The sequence below is a fragment of the Chiloscyllium punctatum genome, chromosome 13 (assembly GCF_047496795.1).
Source record: "Chiloscyllium punctatum isolate Juve2018m chromosome 13, sChiPun1.3, whole genome shotgun sequence".
Lineage (NCBI taxonomy): Eukaryota > Metazoa > Chordata > Chondrichthyes > Orectolobiformes > Hemiscylliidae > Chiloscyllium > Chiloscyllium punctatum.
The window spans coordinates 90,317,911-90,345,248 of record NC_092751.1 but is presented as its reverse complement, the minus strand read 5'-3'; the positions used below and the strand labels follow the sequence as shown (position 1 = coordinate 90,345,248).

The following is a 27,338-nucleotide window of genomic DNA, read 5'->3' as shown; positions in this document are numbered from 1 at the left end:
AAGAATAAATCCCTGCAAAGGACATCACTGATGATAAGGCGTTTGATCCAGTGAAAAAACTCATCCTGCATGTAGCGTTGTCGCCACAAAGATTAAAATATGTGGTGACTTTAAACTCTTATTTACTTGTCAACTTGAATTAAATTGACCGGATTGGCTGAAAAGCCTAGGCCCTATTTTAATGATTTGGCAGGTCAGGCAATGGTTTAAGATTTCCATTACATAAATAATATATCAGTGGTGTTTACAAAGTAAACTTGAGTTTCTACCTTTCAGATTTCAAAGGTAGGTCTGAAAGGGAACAGGATCTTTGCAAAATGGTTGTACACCTTGAAACTAAGTGTTGTTTGCTACTCAGGTTAAACACTATGCTAATTATCAGCAAGGCTCATAGGCCCATGCTGCTTAGCAACCAAGTTAAACACGGAATAGAAGGAAAGCTCAGCTGCAAGCAGGAATTGCTTTTCTTTGGATTTCTCTTGCAAATGTTTGACAGCTCTTTCAATTCCAGAGATTTCCCCAACTGCTGCTCTACACACTTGGAGCTTTAACCGAACAAAACTGATGGTTAATTCTTTGATCTGTTGTCCACTGGGATCAGCTTACAAACCTCACTAAAGACGTAATTCATTATTCAAAGCAAGAGAGATGGAAGGAGCCCACACAATAGCAGCAGGCAGCCCTGGGCAGCACAGGTCAGAGTGCTGATGAAGACACTGCAGTGCAGAGTTCCTACTGACTACTCCGACATGGTGTTTGATTTGCAGAATTAAAGGTGGGTGAGGATAGATAGAGTCTTGTACTTTTAGAGTTCATAAGAATTTGACAAAATCCTCTTCAGCAAGATCTTGCAAATTACACTAAGAATTGAAGTCGTTTTCTGCTCCTTGTCAATCTACCTTTTCATATCATGCTCTAAGTCAGACTGAACATAATTCGATTAATTGTCTTTTCCTGTACTTTCGACGGTCATAGCACAGACGTTAGTATAAGCTCAGGTCATGAATCCTGCAACAGTCTTTTGACCAGTGAGCTACTTGAGATGTGTAGGCAGAAGTGGGTACGCAGACGCTGGAGATTAGTGTGGTGCTGGAAAAGCACAGCAGGTCAGGCAGCATCCGAGGAGCAGGAAAATCAACATTTTGGGCAAAAGCCATTCATCAGCCCTTCCTGATGAAGGAATTTTGCCAGAAACGTAGAAACCACTCTAATCGTGAGATGTGTGTCCAAATGTAATAATTAAACATGAAACAGTTTTGACCTGATGCTCACCTTCCCTTGGCATTCCTTGTGGTGATGTGGCTGAAAATGTGTTAAAGTTGCTTTACTTCAACTAACATAAACATTGCTCATTGGTCACTAAAATTAATATTAATGCAATCTTTACACAAACAAATTCCAAAATTGAACTTTCAACACACAGCGAAGGTCTCCAGAAAGCACCTCATCCTGCGAAGTGTTGATTGACGACAACTTGACTCAGCCCCTGGCAAGGCCGTGATGGTGAATGAGCCGGCCTGAGAAACCCAGGGACAATTCTTGTCAGGCAGACTCGATTCAAATGGGATGGCTCAGATTTCTGTCCCATTGCTTCCGTGGTTACGTGCTGAGTTGAACTGAATTGTACAGAGACCTCTATTAAAGTGTAATTAGAGTGAAACATGAAGGACCAATTTTGATGTGATTTACAGCATTCCCAGTTCTTTCAGTTTTTATGAGAGATCAATTGTCCACCCTAGGTAGTGGGGGGTACTCCACTTCATAAATACTTCATAGGTTGTAAAATCAGATCCTGGAGATGTGAAAGGTGCTGAATAAATGCAAGATCATTCCATTAAAGGAAGCCCCCAATGTTCATTATTCTATTAGGGGAGGTTTATTGGACAGAAGACAGATGGTGCGATGAATTATATTCTGCCATGTAACTACCAGTCTATCTTCTTCCCTTTCTCTTGAGATTTCAACCCATGAAGTGACTAAATTTTGATGTTGTGCATCCAAGATTATTATGTAGTGCTTTTCATGTAGTAAAACTACTGACACAAAGCTAAAGAAGGGGACAAGTGACCAAACACTGGCCAGTAAGGTAGGTTACAAGCAGCATGTTAAGGGAGTGAAAGCAAGATGGAAAACCAAAGATACTTGGGAATGAAACACCTTGGGAAGAGGCTGTTTTCCAGCAAGACATCTTTTTGAAAAGAACCTGGTGGGATTTGGAATGCACTGCCTGGGAGGGTAGTTGAGGCAGGAAATTTGGCAACCTTTAAAAAGTAGTTAGACAAGTATTTGAAGTGCCCTAATATTCAAGGTCATGTGGGAAAGTGGGACGAGTGTGGATTTAGTGTATTTTCATCAGTACAGACTCAAAGGGCCAAAGGGCCTCTTCTGTATTGTATGGTTCAATAATTCCAGGATAGATGCATGGGTTCAGCATCCTTCCACTGTTAGTCATTTTTAAATCCCGTAATTATCAAAGAAGGAATCTAACATTCGTGATGAACTGATCTGTACTTCTAGCTTCACCTCATGGTGAAAAATGAATCTTGCAATCTAAATACTGATACTGATTGAGGATGACCAGCCATGATCATAATGAATGGTGATGCTGGCTCGAAGGGCAGAATGGCCTACTCCTGCACCTATTGTCTAAATAATTCAGCATAACTCAATGAGGAGAAAGTGAGAACTACAGATGATGGGGATCAGAGTCCAAGAGAGTGGTGTTGGAAAAGCACAGCCAGTCAGGCAGCATCTGAGGAGAAGGAGAGTTGATGTTTCGGGCATAAGCCCTCATTATGTCTGAAACGTTGACTCTCCTGCTCATTGGATGCTGCCTGACCGACTGTTCTTTTCCAGCACCACACTCTTCAACAGCACAACTCAACCTCTAACTTAGCAAAAAGGTACCTCTCTGCTTGCAAGAATGTTCCTGTGTTATGAATCCAACCTGCTGCGAGTTTACCTCCTACTCCTCCCATCAGCTAGTCTATGGGACCACCCTCAGCAGCAAACGCTGGTGCCTTGCTGTTTTTACCCAGTCAGCCATGACAATGGAGGAATGCTCGGTTCCTGTTGAGCAATAGCGTAGCCTGGGTTGTTGTGTCGTCATAGTCTTACCAGACCATAGGGGCTGCTCTCTTCTGCGTGAGAGAAGCAACTATGGTGAATTAACCTGAGGGCCACCCAAATCTCAGGTGAGGGAAGAGGTTGAGAAGGCAACCTCAAACTGGTGATGGGAATTGAACCCACATTGTTGGCATCACACTGCTCTGCAAAGCCACAATCCAGCCAACTGAGTTAAACTGATTCCGCTGCCTGGACATCCCATCTATCCAAAGTAACAGGCAGTCAATGATAGGCAGGAAAGTATGCAACTTGACATGGCCAAAACACAGGGCCTGCAAGTTCAGGGAGCACTGTAGCAGCAAAGGGTTCAGTGAGTTCTTCACCCATGGGCAGCTTATGGTCACATTTGATTTGCTACTTCGCACCCAAAGAGTTAAAGATTAGATTAGATTACTTACAGTGTGGAAACAGGCCCTTCGGCCCAACAAGTCCACACTGCCCCGCCGAAGTGCAACCCACCCATACCCCTACATTTACCCCTTACCTAACACTACAGGCAATTTAGCATGGCCAATTCACCTGACCTGCACATCTTTGGACTGTGGGAGGAAACCGGAGTACCCGGAGGAAACCCACACAGACACGGGGAGAACGTGCAAACTCCACACAGTTAGTCGCCTGAGGCGGGAATTGAACCCGGATCTCTGGCGCTGTGAGGCAACAGTGCTAACCACTGTGCCACCGTGCCGCCCACTAAAGAAGAGGAAGGTGGAGAAAAGCCTTTAGAAAAATGCTACTTTCACTGTCTCCAAGATCAGAACAGAAACTGAGTTGGTATCCCAAATACCCAAGAATGGGTATTCACCAAACTACTACTGAAGGTCTACCTGAGGGGATTTATGGTGTTAGGCATTGTCAGAGTTGACCTTAGGAACGCACAGCCCTCGGAGCAGAATTTGAGGCCACAATCTGAAAGACAGATCAAACCACCATCAAACCACAGCTGACACTGGATTATACATGGTCTACATAGCCTCACTGTGATATGTGTGGCTCCATTTTTGGTATATAATAGTTTAGGTATGTAACAGTATGGTGTAAAGACAGCACAACTCAGAACTTTACAAAGTACATCAAGGCTGTTCCTTTATTGTAGAATTTACCTCAAAACAAAAATAAACTCTTTTTGGTTCATGATTATTCACTAAAAAAAATGATCTATTTGCACTTATCTTGAGTAAAAATTGAAAGTTTAAGTGTCAGCCACTTTCCTGTGGGTCTGGAGTCACATTAGGTAAGGATGGCAGTTTCCTTCCCTAAAGGACATTCGTTGACCAGATGGGTTTGTCCAATCGACTATGGATTCATAGTCATCGTGAAATGATTAATTCCAGATTTTTCTTGAATTCAAATCCCACCATCTAGTTTGGCAGGATTCACACCCAAGTTCTCAGAACATCACCTGGGTCTCTGGATTAACAGTCCAGCATTAATACCAACGGGCCATTGCCTCCCCATAAGAAAAATTTAGAACTTAAGAGATGAGATGGAGTCATGCAGTCATGCAGCACAGAAAGAGTTCCTTCAGTCCAACTTGTCCATGCCAACCATGTAACCAAACCAAATTTGTCCCAACTGCTTGCATTTGGCCCATATCCTTCAAAACCTTTCTTATCTTACCCACGTCTCTTAAATGTTGTAACTGTACCTGAATCCACCACTTCTTCTTGCAGTTCATTCCATACACAAACCACTTTGCAGAAACAAGTCGCCCCTCATACCCTTTATAAATCTTTCTTCTCTCACCTGAAAAATATACTCCCTAGTTTTGAACTCCTCCATATTAGGGAAAAGAACCTTACTATTTATTTTATCTATGCCACTCATGGTTTGATAAACATCTATAAAGGTCACCAATTCCCCTCAACCTTCCTACCCTCCAGTGAAAGTCCCAGCCTATCCAGCCTCTCCTTATAACTCAAACCCTCCAATCCCAGCAACATCGTGGTAAATCTTGTCTGAACCCTCTCCAGCTTAATAATATCCTTCCTATAACAGAACTTTACACAACAGGCCTCTTAAATTCTCATCCGCATAATTTACATAAAATGACAAACAAAAGTGGACCCAAGACCGATCCCTGTGGAACACCCACTGGTCACAGGTTTCCAGTCCAAAATTATAACCTTCCATCAACACCTTCTGTCTCCTATCCTTGAGCCAAATTTGTAACCAATTGGCAGCTCTGCCTGAATCCCATGTGATCTAAGTACCAAATAGTCTACCATGTGGAACAATGTCAAAGGCTTTACTACTGCTCTGCCCTCAAAAAAAGCTCAATCAAGTTTGCAAGATGAATTCTCTCACGCAAAGCCACGCTGGCTATCCTTAACCAGTCCTTGCTTCTCCAAATGCATGGAAGTCCTATCTTTCAGAATTACCTGTAAAAACATACCCCCATAAGATATCAGACTCGCAGGCCTACAGTTCCCAGGCCTCTCCTTACATGCTTTCTTAAATAGAGGCACAACATTAGCCACTCTCCAGTCCGCTGGCACCTCACAAATGCCAGGGGCCCCACAGTGTTTTCCCTAACTTCCCAAAGCTTCCTGGGATACTCTTTGATCAGATCCTGGAGATTTATCTACCTTTATGTTTTCTAAGACATTCAGCACTTGCTCTTCTGTGATGTGAACTGTTTACAAAACATCAGTATTTATTTCCCCAAAATCTCTCATCTTCATTTCTTTCCCACAGTAAAAACTGGCGTAAAATATTCATTTAAGTATCTCTCCCATTTCCTGAGGTTCAAAAACGTAGACAACCTTGTTGATCTTTAATCTGGGCCTTATTCGCTCACTGGTTACTCTTTGCTCTTAATATATTTGTGGAATCTCTTGGGTTATCCTTAATCTTATCCGTGGGGTGGTACAGTGGCTCACTGGTTAGCACTGCTGCCTCACAGCGCCAGGGACCCGGGTACAATTCCAGCCTCGGGCGACTGTCTGTGTGGAGTTTGCACGTTCCCCCCCATGTCTGTGTGGGTATCCTCCGGGTGCTCCGGTTTCCTCCCACAGTCTAAAAATGTGCAGGTCAGGTGAATTGGCCATGCTAAATTGCCCATAGCGTTAGGTGCATTAGTCAGAGGGAAATGGGTCTGGGTGGGTTACTCTTTGGAGGGTCAGTGTGGACTTGTTGGGCTGAAGGGCCTGTTTTCACATTGTAAGGAATCTAATCTAATCTAATCTTATCTGCCAAGGCTACCTCATGTCCCCTTTTTGCCCTCCTAATTTCCCTCTTCAGAATGCTCCTACACCCTTTATACTCTTCAAGAGATTCATTTGATCCCAATTGTCTATATCTAATACATGACTCTTACTTCTTCTTGAGCAGAATCTCTAGATCTTTATCCATCCAGTGTTTCCTAGTCTTACCAGCCTTGCCCTTCACTCCAACAGGAGCATATGGCCAAGAGGTTAAGGCAATGGATTGATAATCCATTGTGTGTTCGAAATGTTTAGGTTCAAATACCACTCCCATCGCTGCTTCAGTTAAAAATGTAGAGCTTTGAACAGATTTTAAGGAAGTGGGACAGTAAAAGAGGCAATCAGGTGAACCCACAACTTTATAACACTGAATTATAATGAACAGGAGAACAACAGGGTATGGAAGCCAGATGTTCCTGATGACTGGGGAGTACAGAACCAGGGGTCACAGTCTGAGGATATGCGAATGGCTATAAAGGAATGAGATGATGAGAAATTTCTTCATCCAAAGAGTGGTGAGCCTGTGGAATCCTCTGCCACAGAAAACAGTTGAGACCAAAACAGAATATGCTCAAGACGGAGTCAGACTCAGTTCTTAGGGCTAAAGGGATCAAACATTATGGGGAGAAAGTAAGACAAGTTAGATAGTAAGCAATGACCATATTGAATGCCACAGCAAGCTTGAAGGGCTGAATGGCCTCCTGTTCCTATTTTTTACATTTCTATATGGTCCAGCTGATCCATGCCAGTGTTTCTGCTCCAATATGAGCCTCTTCTTGACCATACTTTACCTAATCCTATCGACACCTCCCTTACATGGCAGGAGTAATGACGACCTTGGTGAAATCAGTCCTGATGGCAGGATCAATGTGAGAGCAGGAGACTGGAGTGAGGCGGGTATTTGCCCTGTCAGTTATGAAGGACTGCCAGAAATGTTTTGAGAGTTACCAAGCTTAGCAAAACCGAATCAAGTGGAAAGCCTGCAGAGGCTTTCACCTTGAGGAATTTCCAAGGAAAGGCAGGAAAAAATCTTCCGAATAAGGTCCCTGAATCATATTTAGGAAGAGAGCTCCGACTGCCATTGAAAACAAATAACTTAAATGTTCTCACTGGCCCTATTCACATGATGCTGTCAAATTCGCCTAATCTCTTAGCCCACGCTGAATTAATCCTCTTATCACATTATCTCCCTCAAAATTTCATTTACATGTCATTCCGTATGTCTGCTTTCTCAGATGGATTGTCTCATGTCAAATTAATGCTGAGCAAGAGCTCTGTATGTGAGCCTTGAGTCGTTGTCAGCTAAAAAGGTCAACAGAGGGAATTACCAATCAGTTGTGTTCCAACGCTCTATTTCTAGACATATCTTCATATCAAACTGACAGCTGTTGTTTTTATTTTAATTTTTGTTCTCATCAAATCCTGCAGAACATTACATGCTGCACAGCATCAAGTATTCCTAGGTAAAGTACAGGGTGGTCAGTGAGAAGGGAACACGCCCTCACTCTCAGCTCTATTCCAAACTCAAACTTTCACTTCCCCGTTCTGGTGTGACACTGTGCAGCTCCGTCCTGAGTGCCTTCCTCCTATCCCATCCCAACGTCAATACCTGCTAAATCCTGGGAAGGATGAGCCCAGAATGAACTTCGCTTGGAAATACCCCGGAACTGCATTCCCACCTGACAGGGAGACAAGGGCTTCAGCTCTGGGATGAGTAGAGAAATGACAGAGTAATGTGTTTCCCCCTTCCTGCCGCAGGTCAATTAAAGCACGTTGATGCCTGAGATGGTCTTCGACAAAAGGTTTTTTTTAGATTAGATTAGATTAGGTTAGATTACAGTGTGGAAACAGGCCCTTCGGCCCAACATGTCCACACCGACGCACAACCCACCCATACCCCTAAATTTACCCCTTACCTAACACTACGGGCAATTTAGCATGGCCAATTCACCTGACCTGCACATCTTTGGACTGTGGGAGGAAACCCACACAGACACAGGGAGAACATGCAAACTCCACACAGTCAGTCACCTGAGGCGGGAATTGAACCCAGGTCTCTGGCGCTGTGAGGCAGCAGCACTGTGCCACCGTGCCGAGCAGGTTGAGATTATACTCAAAGGAATCAATAAAGTGTGGCGTTGGAAAAAGCACAGCAGGTCAGGCAGCATCCGAGGAGCGAGGGAGTTGATGTTGTGGGCAGGACTGCCCAGCCCTGAGTAAGGGTCCGACCTGAAATGGCAACTCTCTTGTTCCTTGGATGCGGCCTGACCTGCTGTGCTTTTCCACACCACGCTTTGTCGACTCTAACTGTCCAGCGTCTGCAGTCCTCACCTTCACAGAGCCATTAGACAGCCAAGGACCAATACCGATCCAAACTAGAGACCCAGACAGACACCTGGCGACTACGGCAAGGACTGAATGAAATCACAGGTTCTAAAAAGAGACAGTGCAAGATAACAGACAATGACACATCCCTCCCAGATTGTCTCAATGCTTTCTTGCTCGCTTTGAGCAGAAATTTGGCAGAGAGGTAACACCTATTCTGACAAGTCCTGACGAACCTATCCCAATATTCACTGCATCAGAGGTCAGATCAGTTTTCCTTCATGTGAATCCAAGGAAAGTGATGGGACCAGACGGAGTACCAGGCCGTGCACTCAGAGCATGCGCAGATCAACTGGCAGAGGTCTTCTCGAACATCTTCACCCTCTCCCTGCAGCAGGCCACTCTCCCTGCCTGTTTCAAGAGGGTCAACATCATCCCTGTGCCTAAGAAGGCTCATGCAGCATGTCTCAATGACTACCACCCATGGCCTGAACTTTGATGGTCATGAAGTGCTTTGAAAGGCTGGTCATGGCAGTAATCAACTCCAGTCTCCCCATTACTCTTGACCCACTCCAATTTGCCTATTGGACCAACAGATCCACTTCAGATGCCATATTACTTGCCCTTCACTCCTCCCGAGAACATCTTGACACCAAGAACAGCTATGTAAGAATCCTACTCACTGACTACAGTTCAGCCTTCAACACTATTATCCCATCAAGACTGACTACTAAACTTAGTGATCTCGGACTAAGCCCCACTCTCTGCAATTGAATCCTCAGTGTCCTGACCCACAGGCCACAATCAGTGAAGATTAGGGATAATATTTCATCCTCACTAACACTCAACACTGGAGCCTCCCAGGGATGTGTGCTCAGCCCCCTACTGTACTCACTGTATACCCATGACTGTGTCACCAAATACCAGACTAATGCCATTTACAAATTTGCTGATGACACCACCATAGTCGGTCGAATCTCAGATGGTGATGAAACAGACTACAAACGGGAGGTGGAAGACCTGGAAAAATGGTGCACTGAGAACAACCTAGCTCTCAATGCTGGCAAAACCAAGGAACTCATTACTGACTTTTGGTGGGATGTTACTCATGCCCCCCCTACACATTAACAGCACAGAGGTGGAACAAGTGGAGAGTGTCAAGGTCCTGGGAGTGGTCATCCACAACAAGCTTTCTTGGACTCCTCATGTTACACTTACAGAGAGTGGTGAACTCGGCCCGGACAATCACAAAGGCCAACCTCCCATCGAAAGAATCCATCTACCAGGCCCGCTATCAAGGAAAGGCCACCAGCATTCTCAAAGATCCATTCCGTCATGACAACTCTGCCATCGGGGAGAAGGTACAGTAGCCTGAACACACGCACCAGCCAGTTTCAAAACAGTTTCTACCTTACTGTTGTTAGAATACTGAATGGACTCACAAACTCTTCACATTCGCCTGTACCTGTGTTTTTGTTTTTGCCGCTGTTTACCTATTATTTACTGATCTATGCTACTTAAGTCTGTGATCTGCCTGTATTGCTTGCAAGACAAAGCTTTTCACTGTGCCTCGGTGCACGTGACAATAAATTCCATTTAACTCAATTCTCCTTTATGCTCAAAGGAGTTTTGAAGAATTAATGAGGAACTGGAAACATGTGAGATTCTGAGAGGGCTTGTCTGGGTAGATGCTGAAAGAATCTTGCCTCTCATGGCCGTATCTAGAGTAAGTGGCAAAGTTTCAAATTAGGGGTCTCCTGTTCAAGACGAGGATGAGGAGGAATTTCTTCTCTAGAAGGTATTTGGAATTCTCTTCCTCAGAGAATAGGAGATGCTGGTTTATTGAATATATTTCAGGCTAAATGAGAAAAACTTTCGATTGATGAGAGTCAAAAGTTATAGGGGAGCAGCCAGGACAGTGGGGAGTCAAGACCATATCAAATCAATCATGATCTTCCTGAATGGTAAAGCAGGGTTGAAGGGCTGAATGGCCTACTCCTTAAGAAGTAGAATCAATTAGAACACAAATTACATTGTGGGATGTTAAGGAGAATTATGTAAGTGTCAGATTAGAAAAAAAAACACAAATCACTTGTTCAATGTCAATAACCGCAGTCTCTAATACAATACATAACTAATTCATTGCCCTCAAAACCAACCTCGTTCAGGTGTCTCAGTAACTTCCAGCTCCACAGGCCATTAACTTTCATTTTAAACTGAACAGAATGGACAGTTCAGTCAAATTGAAATAAGAACCAAGACTATTGCCTGCCTAACTCTTAAACTCATCATTTCAGCAGTGATACTCTAAGAATACAAGAACATAACAAAGTGGCCTATCGAGCCTGCTCTACCATTTAGAACAATCACAGTTGATTTATCATTCACCATTCAATACAATTTCAACTGACTGACCTCAATTTTCTCAGCCATTCCCCAAAATCCTTCAATTCTCTCAAACACCAAACACCCGTCATTTCTACTTTTGAATATAGTCTATATTGGAGGAGGTACAGCCCTCTGGATATTCCAAAGATTCACTACGGGGCACGCATTTAAGGCGAGAGGGGAACATTCAAAGGAATGTGAGGGGCATGTTTTTTACACAGGGAATGGTAGACGTCTGGAATGTGCTGCCTGGTTTGGTGGTGGAGGCAGATACTATAGAGGCGTTTCAGGGACTTTGAGATAAACACATAGATATCGTGTTTCAGGCAGGGCTCCTCTGAGGCGGGGAGAAGAGGAGAGACAAAAGGGAGTCATAGGGGCGGCACAGTGACTCAGTGGTTAGCACTGCACATCACAGGAACCCAGGTTCAATTCCAGCCTCAGGCAATTGTCTGTGTGGAGTTTGCACATTCTCCCTGTGTCCGCATGGGTTTCCTCCAGATGCTCCAGTTTCCTCCCACAGTCCAAAAGATGTGCAGGTCAGGTGGACTGGCCATGCTAAACGGCCCATAGTGTTAGGGGCATTAGTCAGAGGGAAATGGGTCTGGGTCGGTTGATGTGGATTGTTGGGCCAAATGGCCTTTTTCCACATTGTGGGGAATCTAATCTAACCCTCTGGTTGAAGAAATCAGTCCTCAACTCTGTCTGAAATGATTGATCTTCTATCCTGACTCTGTACCTCCATGTTCTGGATTTCCATGGTCGGGGTAACTTATCTTCTCAGTGTTTAACCTGTCAAGCCACTTTGGAATCTTCAATATTTTAAGGAGGTGACCACTTATTCTTCTAAACGCGAGGATAGGCTCAATCTGTACAGCCCCTCATCATTGGACAAGCCTAAAACCCTAACGATCCATCAAGTGTATCTTCTCTGTAGTTCCTTCAGTGTTAGTGTATCATTCCATGAACATGGAGACCAAACTACGTTCAGTGTTCAAGTCATGGTGTCAAAACAGTCTTGCAAATGTCACAATGACTTTTCATTTTTCTCATCCAATAGCCTTGTAATAAAGACCAATGTGATATATGGAGTGTGTTAGACAGCAGAAATATCCCTGTATCTACAAAAGATACACTTTACAACAGCTAAGGACGAGTACCTTTCCTGTTACTATGCATCATTGCACTTTTGTCATAATACCTGTTAAATATGACGTTGCTGATTTTTTCCAAGGTCATTACCCCACAGACATTAAACATTATCCCTTTACCCCTCTATCACTAAACATTGCCCCTTTACCCCTCTATCACTAAATCAGAAAAATTACTTCAAGTTCACGAAGTTCAAGAAATCAAGGTATGTTGGTGATGTACCTGAAGAGAATGGTGTTGGTGTGGTGACTCAGAGGAAGTTACGACACAGTCCTGAGTGGAGGGGGTAAAGGATGTTCATAAACTACCTTCACTCTTGTGATTTGTCACAATTGTCTGAGGGGGTCATTGTCATTCAGTGCTGTGTTCGGTTCTCTGAACTTGTGTGCACAATGAGATCATTGTGATGACATCTGAAAGGTTGTTCCAATGTCATGGAGATGACTCCACCAGTCTGGAACTCGCTGTACTTTAACAATCCAATTATTCATTTACTTCCTCTCCTTTCTCTGAGCTGAACCTCTTGACTCTCTGCTCGACTAATATTTCCGTTGCTGTCTTTGCCTTCCTCATTCACGTCATTACTTACGCAAGCCTTGACAGTGAGAGATGTCAAGCTTTACAGTCACAGGGTCCTTCACAAACACCCCGTATGTATGCAAACTTCCCGAATCGACTGCTGTGTTGTCACTTAGCGAAGATCCTGGGCTCATCTCACCCAGGCTTCCAAAATCAAACGAAATACTAATATCGATGGTCAGCTGAGATCAGCAATCTCAGTGCACGCTGAGGATTTGAAGGTCAAACTGTAGGGCTCAGCTCCAACATGTCAAGATTTCTCCAGTGTCAGACCACTAGACAGTGTAAGCACCTTAAATTTGTTTTATACTCCTCCCCCCACAATGTGTCATTTTCAGACCATGCTGAAATGGGGGATAACTTTCTCATTCTCTGTTGTGGAGAATCCAATATATGGCAACTGCATCTCAACTCAGTCTTGTTTCTGGTTTTGCTTTTGGATGCACAGTGAAAGATCAAATCATTGGGAAGGCCAGAATATTTCTGTAGCAGTTCATAGAGTAAATTTTAACTGTTTTCTGAATCACGTACTGTTGCAGTATACATATCTTGGTGCGGTTGAGACAGTCCGCAGTATCACATGCCAACCATCTCATTGAAAATAAAAGATACAGGGCTGGATTTTCCCCTTTTGATGTGGAAGTCTGGAATCAGGTCATTTCCCAACACCCTGCCTCCTGCTTGGCTGTGATTGCTGCCTGGAATCTTTTCCCCATAGAATCTGGGATAGGCTGGAGTCAACACCCCAGCACCCAAAGCACGGCAAGGCAGAAGTAGATGTTAAAGCAGGCAGGTTAAATGGTCCACCTCCACTTACCCATTCACCAACATGTGCCTCCCCCCTTTGCCCTGCATACCTCCTCATTCACCAAGCCCACTCACCCATTATCCAATACCTACCAAATCTCAAGCCCTATAATAGACATTGGAGGTTTTGAAGATGCTCATAAAAATAGCAGGACAAACAGTCATTCATAACGAAAAAAAAAATTAAAAGGTCAATATTCTTAATAGGTCACCCTAACAATATCAGGACTTATAAATAAAGCTCTCAGTCAGCTTAACAACTAAGCTAACAATCCCCGAAGAGCTGAATCTATCTGTGGACTTTATCTCAGCCAAACTTGTATAACAAACAAAATTTACTGTAAATGACTGTCAAAAGAATGCTTTTGAGTGAATTAGCTTTAAGCCTCTGAAACCATTGGAAGAGCTCAGCCATCTGTTCATACTTTAAAACAGTGGAACAGCTGTCTGAGCCGTAAATAAATTAGAATATTAAATCATAGAGACAAATGACACAGTGAAATCTAACATACATTATTCATAGAATCCCTATAGTGTGGAAACAGGCCCTTCAGTCCAACAAGTCCATAATGACTCTCCGAAGAGTAACCCACTCAACCCATTCCCCTACCCTATTACTCTACATTTTCCCCTTTCACATGTATTTAACCTACAGATTTCAGAACATTATGGGCAATTTACATAACCTGCACATCCTTGTATTGTGGGAGGAAACTGGAGCACCCAGAGGAAACTCACACAGACATGATGAGAATGTTCAAACTCCACACAGACAGTTGCCCATGGCTAGAATCGAACCCAGTGTGAGACAGCAGTGCTAACCACTGTTTAATGCAGATGAGCACTTTATCCATTGGAAAATGTACTCCAATTCATCTGACTTTAACAATGGTAATTAACTTAGCTGTCATTTACCCTTTTTGGGACAAAGCCCCATCATTCCGGTAAAAATATATTTAACTTGCATTATATCAAAACATGTGAAGTTGGCAACAGAATTTGAACATCACTATTAAAAGATTCCCAACTCTATAGTACAGTTCTACTAGTCCAGACCCCTCTGAAGTAACATGAGTTACGTAACACTCAGAAGCTGGGCGTATCTATCAAACCTCTAGGATATCTAAAAGGCCCTAGTCCCACAACTTGAACCTACAAAGTCTGAAGTGATTCCTCTATCCCTTTTCAGTGTTGTGAAAAAATTACTGGCAACTGGAACTGAGTGGAGTGGGGGTGTGTGGGGGGGGGGGGGGGGGGGCGATACATTTGTATTTGAAGCCCATCCACCTCTTTCTCCACCTGCCATCGCAGATTTGGCCCACACAGATGTTAATTGTGATGTTAAATGGTGTAAACATGCAACTAACAAAAACATAAACTGTATTTTTGAAGGTTACATGGACACTTCAGTGCCAGGACAAAAGCAGCTGAAAAGCCCAACCGTTTGGAATTGCCTAGTTCAAACTTCGTCCTGCACACTCTTTCTCCTTTAAAGGTCTTCTTATAACTTAACTCATACCTATCCCAATACCTTCCCCTCTGTCGCCCTCCTGTAAAGTCTCTTGCCATGATAAAGATGCAAATAAATGCCATTTACTCTTCCAGGAAAATACAGTGTTTAAGTTAAAATCTAAATCATATTAGCCTTCCCCCAGTGGTTTAAGAGTCTCCAGCTTAGATTTTCTGACATTTTGTGCCCAATTAGGAGTTGGAAAATGAGCTAAAGTGAAATCTGCTACAGTGCCAATGTTCAGGTTCTCTGCCAATCTGGGAGATCGTCACTGAACAGACATGTCCCCATTTGAACAGTTTACCTGCTACCACCTTGGTCCCATATGGGTTCATCAGTTTGTATTTCCAACATCCATGGTTTTTGAGTTTATTACAAACTCCACTTGATATAACCTCTATCCACATGTACATCAGAGAAAGGTGCATGCGATAAAAATTGCAGCAATAAGAATTGGTCGGGTGGCAAAAAATAGAAAGAGGTTAAAATAGTAAGCTCAAGGAAGAAAGAGGAAGGGAGGGAAGGAGAAGAGGAGGGATGGTGAGGAGGAGAGGGGAAGGGAAGGGAGGAGTGGGGGAGGGATGGAAGGGGAAAGGAAAAGGGGGAAGGAAAAGGGGAAGGAGGGTGAGGAGGAGAGAGAAAGGGAGGGGAGGAGGAGAGAGGAAGGGAGGGGAGGAGATAGAAAGGTGGGAAGCAGAGGAGAAGGGAAGGGGAGAAGGGAGGGATGGGAAGGAGTAGAAGGGGAGGGATGCGTTGGAGAAGTGGCTATGCATAAAAGATGGAGAAGAGGAGAGGGGTGGTATGAGGAGTGAAGGAGAGGAGAGGGGATGGAGACAAAGAGAATGTGAGAGACAAAGGAGGATAAATAATTAAACCACTTCTGTTCAAAAAAAGGAAATGGAAAACAAAACTCAAAAAAGGTCTCTAAATAAAGACAAGAAAGTAAAGAGAGAAGTGACAAGGGAAAGAATCACAAAGGGCACAGGTCCTGGCAACGCATGAGCTAAATATGTACAGAAATATGGAATTCAATAGGATAGAGAACTCTGGTAAAGAAAAGCTACATTTTCAAGTGAAAAGGTTAATAGGAAATACAGATCCTCGTGAACCTGAAAACCTGTAGGAAACAGTGGAAACAAGTGAAAAGCTGAGAGATCAAAGAAATTCCTTTAAAAATTTCGAGTTATTGAGGGTGAGAGCGAAGGAATTAAGTATTGAGGAAGAATTGTTCTGGAGAGCACAAATGATTAAGTATGTGAATACTCAGCCACCTAGTGGGCATCATGTTGAAGCAGGTGAGTCCCCTGTTAACTGTGTCTGGAAAAGATCCGCACATTCGCTTAACATTTGCTGCAGATTTCCGCACGCCCTGACTTGACTGCATTAACCAAGAAACTAAAAGCAGTCCTTGAGCAGCATATACTCCATGAGATTAGGTTTTGGCAACTCCTTCTTGGATGAAGGAGTTTTTTTTAATTCCGTCCAGGAATTTCAAGCAAGGGATTAAACTATAAAACAAGAGAGAGAGAGAGAGAGGTCATTCATGGTGATCTCAGCAAACATTGCTTTGTACAAAGGGGATATCTGAAACAGCCCCAAAAACATTGAGATTTTGGAGAGGGTGGAACAATGATTAAAGTAGTCAAGATGTGGAGGTGCTGGTGTACGACTGGGGTGGACAAAGTTAAAAATCACTGTATACCAGGTTATCGTCCAACAGGTCTTTTGCTATAAATTCTGTGTCCTGCCCCACTAATTACCTGATGAAGGCGCAACACTCTGAAAGTTTGTACTTGCACATAAACCTGTTGGATGATAATCTGATGTTGTGTGATTTTTAAAATATTCAAGACCGAGATGAAGATGGGCAAGTGAAACTGAGGAATAGATCAAATTGAATGGTGGATCGGGCACAAGGGGCTGAATGGCCTGTTCCTACATTTCTCTTTACAACTGTATGGAATGATATTCAATGATGGTAAAAAGGGGCAGCTCTTCAATTGCTGAAGTCTGTACTGTAGCCATTAGCAATTCAATTTGCAGGAAGGTGCCTGCGGAGTTAGACAGACATAAGTGTGAACTAAAACTTGTCAGATGAGAGACAGAAGAGGGACAATTAAAATGAAATATCAAACAAACAAAAACAAAAGAAGAGAAAGGAATTGGCCAGTTAGATTTGCATACATTTTAATGTTTGAAATTGCAAAAACAAATTATTGTTTCGCCCCATGGAATTGACTAAGTTAACATTTTAGATTGATATGCTAATGGGTTGTAACAACTTTTTACATTCTTAAATCAGATTTCCAGCACCTCTACTATTTTGCTTTTGTATACTACTTTCCAATTTAAATCTCTGCCCCCATTGTCCTTGGGTTCGTACACTGCTCTAGTGATGTTCAACACAAGGTCAAAGACCTCAGCTTTCTACCAATCACATTGCAGCTTCGTGGCCTCAGCGCTGACGCTGTAGTAGCTTTCAATCTGAGCCATCATTCATTATGTCTGTACGACCAAAGGTTCTGGTCACAGAGAATCAGAGTTACCAGAAGTAGAGACTGCTGTTTGGAATTAGGAGTCCTTTTGAATTCAGGTTTAGGACGTTCGTCTGCATCTTTTGAGGTCTCTTCATCTTTGTCCCTTCACCTTGCTAGTCCATGTGGGCAGTCTCCCTTTTGCCAGATTATCCACACTTCTCTTCTGGCATCTAAGAAAGTACCCAAAAGATTTACCTGACAGGGTGTTTAGAACAAGGTGTGGGGGAGGGGGAGATTTTAGAGAAGACTACAAAATTCTAAAAGGCCTTGTCAGGGTAAACAGAGGAAGGATATTCATAAAGACTGGGAAGCTTGCAACTCTATGTTAAATTCTGGTCTCCCTGCTATAGGAAAAATCATTCTGAAGCTTGAAAAGGCTCAAAAAAGATTTACAAGGATGCTGCCAGGGTTGGAGGATTTGAGGCTGAATAGGCAGGGACGGTTTTCCCTGGAGCATTAGAGGCTGAGGGGTGACCTTGTAGAGGTTTGTTTTTAAATTGTGCAGGGCATGGATAGGGTGAAGAGCCAAGGTCTTTTCCCTGGAGTGGGGGAGTCCAGAACTAGAGCGTGTCGGTGAAAGGGGAAAGATTTAAAAGGGACCTAAGGGGCAACCTTTTCATAAAGAGGGTGGTGTGTGTATGGAATGAGCTGCCAGAGGAAGTGATGGAGGCTGGTACAATTACAACATTTACAAGGAAGCTGGATGGGTATATGAATAGGGATATGGACTGGGTGCTGGCAGGTGCTGGGGGTATATGGAGTTGAGATATCCGATCGGCATGGACCAGTTGGACCGAAGGCTCTGTTGACTCTAGGTCCAGAAGAGGGAATAGGTGAACCCAAAAGGGTATTCCCACCCTAATAACACTGAATTACAATGAACAGGAGAGAAACAGGGCATGGAAGAAGGATGTTCCTGATGACCAGGGAGTAAGAAACCAGGGCTCACAGTTTAACGATATGGGTAGGCTAATTAGGACTGTGATGAGAAATGTCTTCAACCAGAAAGTGGTGAGCCTGTGCAATTCTTTGCCACAGAAAGCAGTCGAGGCTAAAATATTGAACTTTTCAGGAAGAAATTAGAGATAGCTCTTACGACTAAAGAAATAAAGGACATTGGGGAGAAATTGAGTTGGATGATCAGCATGATGATATTGAATAGCAGAAGAGGCTTGAAGGGTCGAATAGCCTTCTCCTGCTCCTATTTGCTATTGTTTCTATGTTAACTCACATCATATAAGCTCCTCCCATCAGGATAGAGAGGACTCTTGCTAAGAAGAGTTAACTAGTTCTACATGAGTTTACCAGAATATGTAGACTGCTTTGGGTTTTGGTGTTTGCTGCACAGAGTTAAAGTAGCAATGTGTACTTTCTCTTAAGTTAAGCCTGCTGTCTCATAAGAGATAATTGTATCTCTTATATGTAATGTAACTAGCCATTTAGTAATATGCAATAGACCTTGATCCTGTTCCACGATTGCCTAGCTTCCACCTAAAAGACTGTATGAGTATTCACTCCTACATGCATAGACTAATACCAACCAAATGGATTTATTCTTTTCACCTGTGGGCTGGGCATTGCTGGATGGGCCAATATTAATTGCCCATTCCTTTTTGCCCTTGACTTACTCTTTGTTGGAACAAATCTACCCAAGATATCGCAGTTATATTTGATATTAAAGGAAAGTGATAGCAGCCAGGTACATCTTCTGTTCCCACACATAATTTTGTACCAATTTCCCAGCTTAGACCAACAGACCTCGATCATTCCTGCCCTCTACTCAATCTTCTTGCCCCTTTTCTGCATGAGTTTAAAGGCAGTTCATTTTCAACACCCTTGCAATCCCAAAGACAGGTCAGCCTGAAATGCTAACCCTCCACAGATCAGTGCTGGAATGGACCTGCCACCAAGGAATGAACTTTGCCTTCTGCAGCCAAATGGTACATGGTGCAGTTGTGTTTATGTTAGTTCCTGTAACATAAGAACTAGGCACGGGTAATGTGGAACTGAAAGATTTAACATTTATTCATTACAGCTCCTGATACATACATACATACATGCATTACAATTCACAGGCATTTCAGTGTCTGGGCTAACACCAATCAATCCAGTTACATCAAGAACACACTTCCATCAGCATGTCATGCTTCAAGTGACCCCAGTTAAGATGGAGCCTGAGAACTTAATACTTTCAGGTCACATGCTGTGATGCAATGTTGATATCATTAGCATGGTCTCTTAAAGGCATACTGCACACCCACTGAGAGACAGGAATCACGGTTTGTCTCCAATACTTTCTGACTGTATTCATAGTACAATGACTTGGAGAGATTATTACAAAAATATTTCTTGTCAGAGATTTCTGAAATCTAGGTATATGATTCAAGACTTTCTTTATAAAAGTCAGTCCAAGGGTGGGAAAATCCTGATGGGGCTGGAAGATACTGGGTAGAAGATCAATTTTATTAACAATTTCGAATTTAGGATTAAATGTTCCTCCCAGAGATACTGTCCACTGTAAAGCCAAACATAGATATCTATCAAAGAAAATGCTCTGGAACCCAGTAATCTTTGACAATTCCTAACCTTTGATTCACTACTAGAAGCACGCAACACAAAAATGGCAATTACTTATAAATAGGAGATGTTAAAATACTGATCTGACAGAGTCCAGCCATTCACTTTACGAGTTAAAAGTTTTAGTTAAAGCTCACAAGCCACAAGCTCCAATACTAGTAATTATTTATTCCCCAAAATATAATCTTTTAATCAATCTGTTGTGATGTACCTCCAGAAGGAGGTGGGGTTTGAACTCAAACTGGCTCAGAGGTAGGGACACCACAAGAGACTTCCCCACATCTATACACCTAGTCAGGGCTTACCAATTATCACTTTATTAGCGTACAACCATTACTTGTTGCCAGGTTCCCTGCCAGACCTTACTAGATGACAACCTTAACAGGTCAGGTTAGATTAGATTCCCTACAGTGTGGAACCAAGCCATTTGGCCCAACAAGTTCACACTGACCCTCCATAGAGTAACCCACACAGACCCATTCCCCAACCTATATTTACCCCTAACACTATGGACAATTTAGCGTGGCCAACTCACCCGACCTGTACATTTTTGGATTGTGGGAGGAAACCAGACCACCCGGAGGAAACCTTCGCAGACAAGGGGAGACTGTCTGTGTGGAGTTTGCACAGTCTCCCAAGGTGGGAATCAAACACAGGTCCCTGGCACTGCATGGCAGCAGGGCTAACCATTGAGCCACCGTGCCGCTCACCATTTGCTTCAATCCATTCTGAAGTCAAAAGATCATGTGGTACCATTTCAAAAACGATCAGGGATGTTTTTGCCAGCATCATGACAAACAGATCACCTGCTCGTAATCTGCTTGTAGGAGAGCTTGCTTTGCACAAATTGATTGCCGTATTTATTAAGTTACGATACCAAATGAATGCACCTTGTGGGCTGAAAAGCACATTGTAACTTTCTAAAGCTGTGAAAGGTGCTACATAAACGCAACTTCGTTCCTTTTGTTTTATCTATCTAAAGGGCAATCCAGTAGCAAAGGTATAACTTGGTCTCCAGATGTGAATCAGAACAAGTTACCTCCAGTATCGATACCTGTTTAAGTAGCAAGTAATAGTCTCAACAGCTGAACTCCAGTCCCCGTTTCAAACACATTTTCAGCATCCCAACCACATAATAAAAGCAGCAAATGTACTTTTGATGGATTTTTATGGATGGATTAAGTGGACTCTTATTACACTGTGCTTTTTTTTGTTCTTTTCTTCTCCGTTCTAAGCTAGATAATTGAAATTAGCTGGATGCATTAGTTATTATCTCACATTCTCCTGCACATGGTTGAATATGATTAATGAGTAGCCAAAGTCCCTGAAGGGCTTGTAATGAAGCCTTTTTAATGGAAAGGTGTGTATGAGAGAAACCCATATTGCTTCCCAAACAATCATTCATCACCACCGTGATCTGGCTTAGTACAATTAAGTGCTGTCGTGTGAAAGTCAGCTACAGAGTAACCAGCTGGAAACTCCTCCAGCTCCCAGTGGCTCCCAAATAACTCACGGTCATTTATTTTCGCTAAATCACATTAAACGGTGCCAATCAGGCAACACACATATTAAGCAAGTCCATTTTTTTTTTGGAGGGGGAGGGGTGCGGGGAGTAAGAGCAAATGTAAATCCTGTACATTGCTAAAGGGAAAACAACATTTAATTTCGCTCTCTGTTGTACAATGTTTCCACTTAAATCTTTGGCCTTCAGACAAAAAAAGAGGAATACTGCACAGGTGAGCAGGGAGGAATTAATATACATCAAGTGACGTTACACGAAAGACACCTTAGCCACACGTGGAGGAGCTGAGATGAATATTCTTCTTGAGGAAGCAATGTCAAAACACAGAGAGAGAGAGAGAAATGTTGATGAGGTTAAGTGAAGACAGGCAGGAGCAGGCTTGAATGGGGATTAAGGACCCATTAGGGCCGAATGGCCTGTTTCAGTGTTGGAAATATTTGACAAGGTCCACGTTGTCATATTCCAGTGGCCATTTGCAATGATATTGTCAATGGCTGGATGCTGTGAAATGTTTTTAAATATGCTTTAACTATAAGCTGCAATACCTTTTTCCAAACCTGCCAATGACCTTGTCGTATTATCGCTAGACTGTTAATCCAGAGACCAGGTATTATTTCTGAGGACCTGGGTTTGAATCTCAATACAGCAGATGGTGGAATTCGAATTTTATAAAAGTCTGGAAATAAGGGTCAAATGACCAGTACACCATTGTCAATTATTGGGAAAACCCATGCTTTGTAGGAAACACATCCTTGCCCCATAATGTGGTTGGTTCATAACTGCCCTATGAGTAATTAAGGATGGGCAATTAATGCCGACCTAATCAGTGACACCCACAACCCATAAGTGAATGAAATAAAGTTGTGTGAAAACTGCAGAGTTCACAGAAGGTAGGGAATAGAGACTGTGGTCTGTCTTTTTTTTGATTAGATTAGATTCCCTACAGTGTGAAAACAGACCCTTCAGCCCAACCAGTCCACACCAACCCTCCGAAGAGTAACCCACCCAAATCCATTTCCCTCTGACTAATGCACCTAGCACTATGGGGAATTTAGCATGGTCAATTCACCTGACCTGCACATATTTGAACGTGTGGGAGGAAACCGGAGCCCCTGGAGGAAACCCCACAAACACAGTGAGAATGTGCAAACTCCACACAGATGATTGCCCAAGGCTGGAATTGAACCTGGGACTCTGTTACTGTGAGGCAGCAGAGCTAACCACTGAGCCATCAGGCAATGTGTTATAGGGTTTGAATGACTTAAATCCATTTCCATAACCTGTACTGCATGAAGGAAAAGCAAAGATGTTCAAATGTGCATGACAGATTTTCCCAATCCCAGATTAAACTGCTGTGCCCGATCTTTGGAAGCTGAGTAACTGCAGTGAGTCTCATAACAATATGCACGGGCTGTGATCATTTCCTCAGGCAGTCTGCCTTCCTTTTTATTCAGTAAAACAAAAACACATGGAAACAAAAGCGGTTATTTGTTGTAGAAGGAGGGGGGGGTTACTTGTTGCCATGTGGGCAGCGGTGACCAGCCTGCTCCCTAGGTTAACGGATGACCTTCTGAAGGTGACAGTGAGAGGGTTCCAATGGCGACTCTCCCCTGGGGGAGGCGATGAAAGGAAAAGGTGCCAGCATCCATCACCAGCCTCTGCTCACAGAGCTGGCGTAAACAGAAATAATGGCAGCTTCTTGAAACAGGCCTCAAGTTGGCACTGTTCACCTTGATCTTAATCAGTAAAGGAGCTGGAGTACGTGGCCAGGATTGTATTCCGCTCTTTATTCGTTTCCGTGGGGTGTCAGCATGGTCGGTAATGCCAGCATTTGTTGTCCATTCCCTGAATGCCATTGAACAACACGGGAACACCATTCGCCAAGACCTACCTACTTCCAAAGAACCATGGGACTGTGGGGGAGGTTGGGGGGGGGGGGGGGGGGGGGGGGTCTCCGTGGCTAGCTCTGCTGCCTCCCAGCACCAGGGGCGCGGGTTCAATTCAGGGCCTGGGTGACGGTCTGTGTGGAGTTTGCACATTCTTCCCCGTTTACTCCGGGTGCTCCGGTTTCCCCCCCACAGCCCAAAGATATGCAGGCTCACTGGATTGACCATGCTCAATTGCCCTGTAATGTCCAGGGATTTGCAAGCCATGGAAAATGCAGGGTCACAGAGATAGGTTGAATAGCCTCTTTCTGGAGTATAGGATTCTATGAATTAAAATGCACCGCTCTGCAATGGGACTGACTATTGCTACAGTCCATCACCAGGCAGGAGTATGAGCCCTATATCTCACTGGCAAAACCTGTAGGACTGGGTGTGGGTGTGGGGTCACTTGCTGCATTGTAATTCCTTCTTGCTTACTATCACAATTACTCACCTTCATTTTGAAGGCCAGCAGTTTGAGTAGAAACATCTTGCAGCTAGGGGCTAAAATGATGTGCTTTGGCAATGTCCAGGATTTTCATTTGATTTGTTTTCAACTCACCCCCAAGCTTCCCTAAGCTACAACCCACCCCAAAGCACCTCACTACCACATACCCCTACCCCTATCCCTCCCCAATGCACCCCCCCACCCCCAACAACCCTTGCCCCGTCCCCTCAAACATGTGTTGCTTTTTTGGCTACTGTTTAATGTGATGGGGAGGAGCCAGTGTTGGACTGGGGTGGAAAAAGTTAAAAATCACACAACACCAGGTTATAGTCCAAGAGATTTATTTGGAAGCACTAGCTTTCGGAGCGCTGCTCCTTCATCAGATAGCTAGCGTGGCAGGATCATAGGACACAGAATTTATAGTAAAAGTTTAATGTGTTTAATGTGATTCAGTAAAAAGGTAGGACCTAGACTTATTAGGAAGCCCTGGATTCAGGACATTTTTAAATCCCCACCTGAAGAACTTGGCTCTGTATTGGGATGGGAATATCCAGACCACAGTGTTCGGTTTTACATATCGAGGTGGTTAGTCACTTGGGAAAAACTGGAGAGAATTAACGTTCACCACTGAAAATCTATTTTCGTCTCAGTTAATATGTAAACAGGTTGCACAGCTCTAATACTGTCAAGATGACAGGACATGGTGAAAAGTTCCGTAATAAGTTTACAACACAGGTGGGGATAGATGAATGTGTAAGGTAGAAATGAATGGAATGATGTGCTGGTAAGGCAAGGTTAAGTGAGTGTGATGAAGCTTGTGTGGGTCTCAACTATTGGACAAGTGGGCTGAATGGTCTGCAACAGGGGAGGTGATACTGCAATGGTAATGCTAATGGAGTAGTTAATCAAAACTCCAAACAAATGTGCTGGGGACATGGGTTTGAAACCTACCTTGGCAGATAGCAAAATCTGAATTCAATTAAAAACTAGAATAAAAAGGGTACATAATATTGCCCATGGTAACTGATCACTGTTGATGGTCTTAAAAATCCCATCTGGTTTGGTCGCCTTATTATAGGAAAGATGTGGAATCTTTTGAGAGGATGCAGAGGAGATTTACCAGGATGCTGCCTGGACTGGAGGGCATGTCTTATGAAGGAAGGTTGAGGGAGCTAGCACATTTCTCATTGGAACGAAGGAGGGTGAGAGGTGATTTGATAGAGGTGTACAAGATAATGGGAGGCATAAATAGCCAGAGACTTGTTCCCAGAGCAGAAATGTCTATCACAAGGGGGCATAATTTTGAGGTGATTGGAGGAAGGTATAGGGGAGATGTCAGAGGTCAGTTCTTTACACACAGAGTGGTGGGTGCATGGAATGCACTGCTAGCGGTGGTAGTGGAGTCAGATACATTAGGGACATTCAAGGGGCTCTTGGATAGGCACATGAATGATAGTACACTGAAGGGTATTTAAGTTAGTTTGATCTTAGAGTAGGATAAAAGATCAGCATAACATCAAGGGCTGAAGGGCCTGTACTGTGCTGTACTGTTCCACATGCTATGGTTCACTCAAGTCCTTTCAGGAAGGAGATCAGTTGTCCTTACATGTGCCACGCATGTGACCCCAGATCAAGGGGAACTAGAGATGGAGACTAAATATTGGCCTAGCCAGTGAGATCCATAAACAAGTTTTTAAAAATTGTAATTCTATGTAATTATTTGCTTCTGTCATTATGGACAAAGTTTAATTTTCTTTTTATTGCCTTCTTTTTTATATTAAAAGGGTCAAGAAAATGCCGAAACGGAAAGGAGGCGCTGCGGGCAAAAAGGTCACTCTAAAAATGGCAAAAAACTCCATGAAGATCACCGTGGACGGGAAGCGTCGTTTAGACTTAAGCAACATGGGTATCGCGACCTTTCCCAAGTGCATTCTGAAGTTGACGGATATTGAGGAAATCGATCTGAGCCGGAACATGATCAAAAAGATTCCAGACTTCATCAACAAATTCCCAAAGCTGCGCTACCTAGACTTCCACACAAACAAGATCGAGAGGATTCCTGAAAGCCTTTGCCAGTTGGAGCTGCTTTACTATCTTGACCTGTCGAACAATAAGCTCACAACAGATGGTTTGCCCACGGACCTGGTGCAGCTGAAAAACCTCCGGGTCCTGAACCTCGGCCTGAACTCCGTGGAAATGATTCCCACCACCATTGGCACTCTGAAGGAGCTGAAGGAACTGGGGCTCTTTGACAACCGGATCACGTACATGCCGGACAAAATCACCAAGCTGCCGAAACTGAAGAAACTGAATGTGTTGCGGAACCCGTTCACCACTCCGCAGGTACCCGAGGAGCCTATAGAGACCATCGATCGCGTCGAGAACATTTACCTCGCCAGGAAAGACATGCTCTGCCGTCCCTGTCTCAAGAAATGTCTCCGGGAGAGAGACAAATGGAGCAAGGTGAAGAACATAGCCGAGATGGAGGAACAGCCCGACTTCAGTGGTCTCATAGCACCCAACTCAGTTGCGAAACAAGACGAGGCGTCTTGGAGAATCAGTGAATAAAAGTTTACAAGCTGCATGAATCTCTGCTGTCATCCCAAACTAAAAAGGTTGAACAAAAACAAAATAAACTCTCTCCCTTGCCTTAAGTTTCAGGACTAGCTACTCTCTTCTGTGCACTTGGTACGAATGTTCCTTTTATTGCATTCATGCTATTTACAGAACAAAATAGTCAATGTTGCACAGCATCAAATGGATAGGAGCAGGCTATTCAGCCCCTCAAGCTTATTCCACCATTCAATGAGATCATGGCTGATCCATGTCTTAACTCCATCCAACGATCCCTTATTGTTGGCTAATATAAGAAGGTCTGATTAACCTCCGATTTCAAATAATTGATCATACTGGTACTACCTGTCTTTTGAGAGTGTTCTACACTTCGATCACCTTTTACTCCAAGAAATGTTCACGTTCTGAAATAACATTTAAGTGGATTTTAAGATGATTTCTCCTTGTCCTACAATGTGCCACCAGTAGAAACAAATCGATCTACCATATCAATTCTTTTCAACATCCTATGTACCTCAATCAAATCACTCCTTTTACCTTAGTATCCAAATGGCGCCATGTCATAGAGTCATAGAGACATAGATATGTACAGCATGGAAACAGACCCTTGAGTCCAACTCGTTCATGCCGACCAGACATCCTAACCTATTCTAGTCCCATCT

The 27,338-nt window shown here is 43.4% G+C and overlaps 2 protein-coding genes across 2 annotated transcripts in view; one reads left to right on the top strand and one right to left on the bottom strand.

Annotated features, from left to right (window-relative positions):
• Positions 1-27,338, bottom strand: part of wdfy4 (WDFY family member 4) — a 312,072-nt gene that overhangs the window by 84,014 nt on the left and 200,720 nt on the right. The gene's annotated exons all lie outside the window — the stretch shown is intronic.
• lrrc18a (leucine rich repeat containing 18a) lies at positions 491-26,757 on the top strand. Its single transcript, XM_072583197.1, has 2 exons — positions 491-775; positions 25,887-26,757. The coding sequence occupies exon 2, from the start codon at positions 25,897-25,899 to the stop codon at positions 26,668-26,670; it is 774 nt and encodes a 257-aa protein (XP_072439298.1). The 5' UTR covers positions 491-775; positions 25,887-25,896; the 3' UTR covers positions 26,671-26,757.